Consider the following 8,509-nt stretch of genomic DNA (forward strand, 5'->3'; position numbering starts at 1 on the left):
TGAAACAAAAAAACAGAACCGAGACGTGAAATGGCGTACATTCCTGCACGCGCGTAAAACGAGAGCCGTATGTCTGTTCCAATTACATCAAGATAATTTCCGCTAAATGTTCCTCTGCTTATTTCGCCTTTCTGGCGGCACATCACATTGCATTTTTTTTCCTTCCTTATCTCGAAACTACATCATCATCATCAATCAATCTCTCAAAACTTGGTCCATGCTACCAAAATTAAACCACGTCCTCCAGAGAAACTCGGCCGCGTCGCTCATCAGTATCCGAAGCCTGGTCATCATCAAAGCAAGCAGCACACATCAGCAACATGCTTCGTACGAGCACCGTACCGTTTGCTCACCGGCTAAAAGGGGTTTGAAGCTTACCGGAGTTGTCCATGGGGTTGGCGAGGGGCGCGGCCTCGGGCTCCTTGATCTCGACCACCACCACGTCCGACGTCAGGAAGGTCTTGGCCACCGACGCGGCGTGCTCCAGGCAACATCTCACCACCTGTCATGTCCAGTTCAAGCTCATCAGGAAAACTAAACGTAGCAGTATCATCATGTTCTTTACTTACTGCCATTAGTTGCTTTCCTTCCTTCTCCTTTTGCAGTTCCCAAGTTCTTACTTTGTTTTTGTATTATGCAAAATTAAAGCTAATCTAGATTAGCTTTGCTTATCCATTTAGTTTCCTTTGTCTTTCTAGGCTTAGATCTGGACACTTTATTCCAAAGCAGCAAGACTAAATCTCAGAAAAGAAAAAGGGTGGTTTGCCTAGGAAAAATATATAAGGAGGATGCAGCCCCAATAGAAAAGACAGAATAAAGGATGCCCCAAGTTGCATCATCACCCAAAATATTTCAGAGTGTGCAAGCAAGAGTGTAGGGAAGACTGGGGAGGCTGCAAACCTTAGTGGGGTCGATGATACCAGCAGCCATCAAGTCCTCGTACTGCCCAGTGGCGGCGTTGTAGCCGAACTTGAAGTTGTCGTTAGAAAGAACCTGGTAAAGCAGCATTCTTCATGTTACTCACATACAGGCAAGAATTAAAATAAAAACATTTCTTTTTAGCAAACAAACTCTAACCTTCTCGGTAACAACACTGCCATTGACACCAGCATTCTTGGCGATCAATTTGAGTGGGTAGCACAGCGCCCTCCTCACTATCTCAGCTCCGACCTAGTAGAAAAGTTGGCATTACGGCATGTCAAACTTGAATGCTCAATGATTCAACATGATTGTTTGTGACCCACTTGCACCGGACTGCATTGTGTGCAAGTATTAGAAGCCTTGGGGAATTTCATTTGGTTTTTACCTTCTGCTCGTCGTTCTCCAGGGTGTCCTTGATGGCATCAACCTTAGCAGCCAGCCTCAAAAGAGTGCACCCTCCACCAACAACAATACCTTCCTCAACAGCAGCCTGCAAAAGAAAGAATCAATTTAGAATGTTGAAGGAAGTAACAAACCAATGGGCTTAACTCTGCTTCTTTCACAAGCAGATACGAAGCGGACAGGTAAAATAAGTTTTAACGACACAACACTGTTTGACTTACCTTGGTTGCATTTAGAGCATCCTCAACTCTCAACTTCTTCTCCTTAAGTTCAGTTTCTGTTTGTGCTCCCACCTACCAAGTCACAAGCCATGGGTTACTACAGTTACCATGCCATCCTTCCTTCCAACAGGGAATCAAGCAAAAGAGCAGCATGCCAAAAATAATAGTGTCCTCCATTAATACCTGAATAACAGCAACACCACCGGCGAGCTTTGCAATCCTCTCGTTGAGTTTTTCCTTCTCGTAGTCTTGCTCTGCTGCCTGGAATCAGCAATAACAACTTAGAATCAGACTTTAAGACTAAATGTTTTTCAAGTCTGGGATGAACAGAACAACCACACGCAGAGCTCAAACAAAGAAACTTATAATATACGCCCAGGATGAAGCATGTAAACCAACCACACACAGAGCTCAAACAAAAAAACTTATAATATACGCCCAGGATGAAGCATGTAAACCAACCACACAACATTCTAATACGAAGAAATTTCCAATCTTCATCCAGTACCAGGGATGATGAAACGGAGCCTTCTAGAACTACTACGTACCGAGTCAAGTGAGGCATGGAGAAAAGAGAATGGCATACCTCAATGAGATTTTTGATCTGTGCAACCCTCTTAGTCACTTCTTCCTGGGTGCTGCCATCACCAACAATTGTGGTCGACTCCTTTGTAAGGACAACCTTTGCAGCCGTTCCAAGAACTGTACTATCTGCCTTGTCAAGTGTGAGTCCAACCTCGTCTCTGATCACAGTTCCTGTGAAAAAAAGCGTGTCACGAACAAGAAGCATTGGTGGTCATGAAAACTTTCATTTGAGGTAATATATTCGCCTCACCTCCGGTGAGGATGGCAATGTCATCCAAATACTGGGTCTTGCGCTCTCCAAAACCAGGGGCTTTGATAGCGCAAATTTTCAAAGATCCTCTCAGCTTGTTGACAACAAGGGTTGCAAGAGCCTCCTGCTCGATATCCTCAGCAATGATCAGGATTGGGTATTGTCCCCTAATGGCTTCCTCCAGAACATTGATAAGATCCCGTGCGTTGGTGATTTTTTTGTCAACCAAAAGCAGCTGAAGAATGAAGATCAGAACACATCAATAATCTGAACCATAAAGACAGTAAGCAACAGTGAAAGTAGACTGATAATCACTCAGATTCCAGCTTACCTTGCAGTTCTCGTACTCAGTGGTCATTTTCTCGCTGTCAGTAACGAAATAAGGAGAGATATAACCACGCTCAAACTGCATTCCCTCCACAACATAAAGATTGTTCTCGGAACTCCTCCCCTCTTCAAGGGTAACCACTCCCTTCCGTCCGACCTTGCTCATAGCCTCTGCTATCATGTTACCGATTTCGTAGTTGTTGCCAGCACTGACTGCAGCAACATCTGCAAGCTCACTGTCCTCAACCTGCAGAGAGAACATGCCTACGTAAATAGAACTAATAAGCATATTACATATACCAGCCATCTCGCTCGAGTTGGGAATCAGTTAAATACTAATAAGGGCCAGATTGCCAAAACTAGGAACGCTTTGACAGCATAATAGCCTAATGATTAATTTTACCTCCTTCGACATCTTCTTAAGTTCAAGGACTAGTGCTTTCGCTGTTTTCTCAATACCGCGAGTAATTTGAACAGGGTTAGCACCAGCTGCAATAACCTGAATAAATAACAGACACATTTTTAGGTTTACAGAACAGTAACACCACACTCGAATCACAAGTAACAATAAACCTCTTCTAGCGGCATACCTTAACACCCTCAGCAATGAGCCCCTGAGCAAGGACGACAGAAGTAGTTGTCCCATCTCCAGCTAAATCGTTGGTCTTTGCTGCAGCTTGCCTAACCAACTTAGCTCCAATGTTTTCAACAGGGTCCTCCAGCTCAACCTGCAGTACAACAATTGTTACCTGAACATTCTGCTGGGGCTTTAAACTAAAATCATGAGCATGCTCATATTGCCAGAAAGTAATTACACTAGATCCATGTATATAAGAATACAACATGCAAACTCATGTGCTTTGAGTGACAAAAAAAAATGCATGATTACTAAAAGCAATCTTCTCAGTACTAGAAGTGTAGCATAAAAACTGGCTGATTGCCTCGTCACATGGTAATAATGCAACGTACCTCTCTTGCAACTGTAACACCATCATTGACAATCTTAGGGGACCCGTACTTGCTCTCCAACACAACATTCCTTCCCTTTGGTCCCAAGGTAACTCCAACAAGATCTGCAAGCTTGTTTACTCCAACCTACGATATGGAAACAACTTATCAGCGTCTGTTGAAGGCTCACCAGGCACTGTCATAAAGTGAAAACTCAAAATAGGATGTGTAAGATATGTAAAGCTCACCTGGAGCTTCTTGGTGGCTGAGCCATCCTTGTTGAAGTAGAGCTCCTTAGCTGCTTTAACTCTGAAGTTGCATTTCCTCTGAAGGCGCACATGTCGTGGCCTGTCGGCAAGGGAGATAGATGATAACGAAAATGGCTTCTTGTCAGATACAAGGCCAGTTGGAGCTGCCATGAGCCCAACAGTAGAAGTGGCACCAAATGGTGAAGCCATGTTTTCCTGTGCAGCAACGAAGATATCAGAATGACAGAACAATATATTTATACTACAACATATACGAACCTCCGAATATGGAGATCTTGTAATCACAAGGAAACACAAGCAAGCTTCACTCCAGACATAAAGGCAGTGGAGGCAAAGCCACTAAATCAAAATAGATACTTTTAACTTTTTTTGTCCTACATATATGCACCGACAAATTAGCAGAGTGTTCCATGTATGGGTAGAAAACAGAATTTTGCGTCTGTCCTCAAATTACGCAGAAACAGCAGCTGACCACTCTACTACCCTAGTTTGTGTTCCAGAAACAACAAGTAGGGCCAACCAGTAGAGTGCACTGACTTCTAATTAACGCGCTATACGACACCCAAACAATCTTGGGGGTTTATTAAAATTAGCTAGTCAGTGTGCAAGCAAACTGCAATTCTTATAGCAAAACGAACTGAAGGGCAGATGTAGCTCCTGCTGTGGCTACCCGAATAAGAGCACCACAAAGCCCAAACAGGCACACGGACACGGCCGAGAGAGCACGAGCCCTGAACCGCCTGCAGAACACCCACCCACCCCATAGAGAACCAATTCGCAGCGGTTACACCACTTCCCCAATGCCACACCATAACACCGTTGCGCACCAATGTACCCATCACAGCAGGCTATGCACGAAGCCGGAGACCCGGCGAGCCTCCCGAGCGCCGACAGCCCGCGGCATCTGGGCGGAACCGCTCCAATCCCGCTACTAGCAAACCGTAGCAGCTACAGCAGAGCAGAGCGCACAACATCCCAGACCCAGAACCGCGCGGCCGCCGAATTCGCCGGCAAAACCTACCGGAAACCCCCTCCCCGCGCCCTAATTCACCCAGAGACCTGCCCCAAAACAGGGCGCGACCCGCCCATCTAATCCTCGGACCGCCACGCCCGAATGCGATGGCCCGGCGGCCGAATTCAGCGGGCGAGGAGCCGCTCGGCGCGGCGCCGGGAGAGGGGAGGGGAGGAGGTAGCGGGTCGGGGCGGTGGCTTACCTTGGCGGAGCGGCGGAGGAGCGAGGCGGGGCGGAGAGGATAAGGCTGCGGCCTCGGGAGGGCAGGGGCGCTGCGGGTGCGGGTGAGGGGTTTGGTTGGGTTGGGGGAGGAGGAGGAAGGGGATGAGGTAGGCCTTAAATACACGCCAGGGTTTTACAAAGGGGATTGGTTTGGTGGTTTCTTCCGATCCCACCCTTGGATTAGTGCCTATTTCCGATGGCAGTGATAAGATTTGCACAGGGACCCCTTGTGTAATTAGTAGGATATGTATGAATCTCCGGTGGTGCTAAGAGCATCTACAGCCGGCCTCCCAGGCTGACTGACGGCCCAGGCAGTTTCCGGTCATGAAAGCATATGTCCTAGTCGGACTCCTCAAATCATACGTGTACGTCCGGACTGGCTGACACCCCTCAAATAAAGCACAAATCTGGAGAGGGTATGAGGAGGTCTGGACGCGTCTGCCCGACCATCATGGCCCGCACGGACCCCAGTATGTACTAACTTAAAATCACCATCCGGAGAAAACCCCAACTTCACTTCGCTCTCTGTCGCCTCCCCTCCACTACCTACCCATTCCTTTCTCCCTCTCCGTCCCAATGTCAAGCACCCGCAGCGGCGGCGCCATCGAGTCCCGCAACAAGGATGACAAGGATGCCATCAAACGTGAGGCGGAGAGTGATGACGAGGAGCTGGCCCTCTGCATCGCGCTTCGGTGCTCGCGGGTCGACGTAGGCAGCAACTCCGGCTCTTCTCCATCCCTTGTCGGCCGCCGTCGTAGCACGGACCTCGGCGTGGACCCTCCGACAAAACGCACAGCTTCGCGCGCTCGGCCCGCTATGCATCGCTGTCCAAGCGCACTCATACCCTTCAATCAATGTTCCTAACACTAGTAGAAAAACGACTTTTAGTACCGGTTCGTAAGGACCTTTAGTACGGGTTCTGAAAACTGGCACTAAAGGGTGGGGATTAAAGGGCCCCCCCTCCCTTTAGTCCCGGTTCAACACGAACCGGGACTAAAGGTCTTTTTGAAATATTTTTTTAAATAAAGCAAAAACAGCCCGCCTACTGGGCTGGCATGGCCTGCATACGACTAGAAACCCAACCTCTAGTTGGGCCAGAATGCAGGCCCGTACAGCCCAATAGGCCCCACGGGGCGGAAGACTTGCAATAGGCCCACAAAGGCCTGCTTAGAGAGGAGCTCGACACGGTAGCCGCGGCGGGGCTTATAAACCGATGCGAGCTCCCCTCAACTAGTGAGGTGGGACTAAACATTGTGCACCGCGGGTGGCAGCGCACCACCTTTAGTACCGGTTGGTGGCTTCAACCGATACTATCGGTCACAAATGAACCGGGGCTAATGCATAGTTGTTCGAACCGGGACTAATGGTACCATTAGTGCCTAGGGCTGCAAGAAAAGCTTGAGGCTCATGAGCCCCTCGAGATCGACTCATTTTTTGACTCGACTCGAGATCGACTCGAAAAGAAACGAGCTGAGTTTGAAAACTTTATGTAGATCGACCGAGAAACGAGTTGATCTTGAGCCAATGTTGGCTCGCTCAATTTTAGCTCGATAGCTCGACATAATATCATTATGTTAAATGATCAAGCCATATATTAAATAGAAATAAGTTAATTTATTACCATATATGCTATCCACATTTTTTCTCCATTTTATTTACCAACGAATATGGAAACTTAATTAAGTGTAGAGAAGATTTAGGCCCAATTATGGCACGTGGTCGACTATGTGTTAAATATCCTATCTTTTTGGGAAAGGTTCCCGTCATATTTGCCTTATTTTTTTTGTTTTTCATCCATAGATTTATAATTTTTATCATCTCATTTAGCTCGAAACTAACTAGAGATCGACTCGAGATCGTTACAAGCTGAGCACGAGTCATGTTCTACAGCTCGATCATGAGCTTCACTTAGTTTGAGCTCGCTCGAATTTTCGTATGAGTTGTACTGAGCCAACTCCAACTCGCTCGAGCTCGACTCGTTTGCAGCCCTATTAGTGTCGGTTCATTTACAAACCGGGACTAATGTGTCTCATGTAAAGTAGTTTTTCTAATAGTGTAAGGGGCATCAGTGGGTGCTTTTGCCCCGCACCGCCGCCGCCGCGGACGCAAATGCCCAAATCGGAGGCACCGACCGCTCACCGCGAGTGGCGGTGGGATAGAGAGAGGGCGGCGGTGTCGGAGGCGATTGCATAGTCCTCCTATCGTTAGTGCAGATTGCTAGCGGTGCTTGATGAGGAGGAGGAGCTCCTTGCGGCTATCTACCCATGCTTGTTGAAGACGCGGAGATGGATCCCATGTCAGCTCCGTCGGAAGAATGCCAAAGCGCTTGGGCTTGGTATGGAGCAATCGGTGCGTAAAGCGGCGGAGAAGATGGCGGCGGAAGCAAGAACGGCAAAGCTGGCAAGGTGCAAAACCGCGCCATCCGAAGGATGGCGGCTACATCGACTCCTCGTCCTACGTCACCATTGGTCCGACGAAGCCCCCCTCTTGCCGCCGATGCCTACACGGAGGGGTATAGCCGCTCCGTGACTGGAAGACAAAGGACCGACGAGGAATTGGTGAAGATGCTCATCCCTCTCCATCTCTGTGTTCCATTTTTGTAATTTTATTTTAAAAACTATGTCCATGAACTGAAATGTGATGCTTTTTTGGTTCAAATTATGCGGATACGGTTTGTTCTATATTTGTTTGTTGTATGTTCATTTTTTTTCTGATCATCTACATAGCTTCTTTCACGTTGCATGCATAGTATGGATTTAGGGTACCAAATATGAGATCCTCTGATGTGGGCACGGCGATTTGATGATTGACTAGTCATTGTTGCAAATATATAGGGTGCTAGATTTGATATATCTGGTTGTAGATGCTCTAACAAAATGACACAACTATCTTGAGTGGATAATAATCAAATGAAAGGGGTGACATATTTAGAAGAAGAAGAAAATGCAATTACCCGTCGCATCCTTTGTTGATATATGGCCATCAGCGAGAGGAGCACGTGCCGGCAAAAAACCAAGACATGGTGTTGTGGTCGTCTTTGTGCCTTTGGCTATATCCTTGGTGCCCGGCGAGGAGATGGCGTGTATAGTCTCGACGACGACCATGTATACTAGGGATGATGGAACCCAGAGTTAAGATGTTAGACGACGGCCCATCCAGATAGGAGAATGTTAGTATATTAACAGTATGCATGAGCATAGATCAGGATAAATGATTCTAGTGAAGACGAGTCTAGCTTAAATTCTATTTCTATTCTATTTATGCAACTCAGAGAACAAAACAAACAAAAATATGTTCCAATCCTGATTAGGGTTGACGAATCATCTTAACACAGTTACCCATGAGAAAAAGA

The 8,509-nt window shown here is 47.2% G+C and overlaps 1 protein-coding gene across 1 annotated transcript; it reads right to left on the bottom strand.

Annotated features, from left to right (window-relative positions):
• LOC119288173 (ruBisCO large subunit-binding protein subunit beta, chloroplastic-like) lies at positions 1-5,245 on the bottom strand. Its single transcript, XM_037567800.1, has 15 exons — positions 5,138-5,245; positions 3,903-4,118; positions 3,676-3,801; positions 3,297-3,434; positions 3,110-3,205; positions 2,711-2,953; positions 2,380-2,614; positions 2,131-2,300; positions 1,728-1,805; positions 1,545-1,616; positions 1,307-1,411; positions 1,078-1,170; positions 901-993; positions 379-502; positions 1-283 (listed from the first exon to the last, which is right to left on the bottom strand). Exons 2-15 carry the CDS (start codon positions 4,110-4,112, stop codon positions 270-272), a joined length of 1,797 nt encoding a protein of 598 aa, XP_037423697.1. The 5' UTR covers positions 4,113-4,118; positions 5,138-5,245; the 3' UTR covers positions 1-269.
• Between the last annotated feature and the right edge of the window lie 3,264 nt (positions 5,246-8,509).

Source organism: Triticum dicoccoides, chromosome 4A (genome assembly GCF_002162155.2).
Source record: "Triticum dicoccoides isolate Atlit2015 ecotype Zavitan chromosome 4A, WEW_v2.0, whole genome shotgun sequence".
NCBI lineage: Eukaryota > Viridiplantae > Streptophyta > Magnoliopsida > Poales > Poaceae > Triticum > Triticum dicoccoides.

What these genes read in the sequence shown, in the direction of transcription:
- LOC119288173 (XM_037567800.1), bottom strand. Translation starts at nt 4,112, where the DNA reads ATGGCTTCACCATTTGGTGCCACTTCTACTGTTGGGCTCATGGCAGCT. An exon ending in AGATCAAAAATCTCATTGAG is followed by an intron (nt 1,806 to 2,130) that starts GTATGCCATTCT and finishes TGCTGATTCCAG; the next exon opens with GCAGCAGAGCAAGACTACGA. An exon ending in GCAGTGTTGTTACCGAGAAG is followed by an intron (nt 994 to 1,077) that starts GTTAGAGTTTGT and finishes CTGCTTTACCAG; the next exon opens with GTTCTTTCTAACGACAACTT.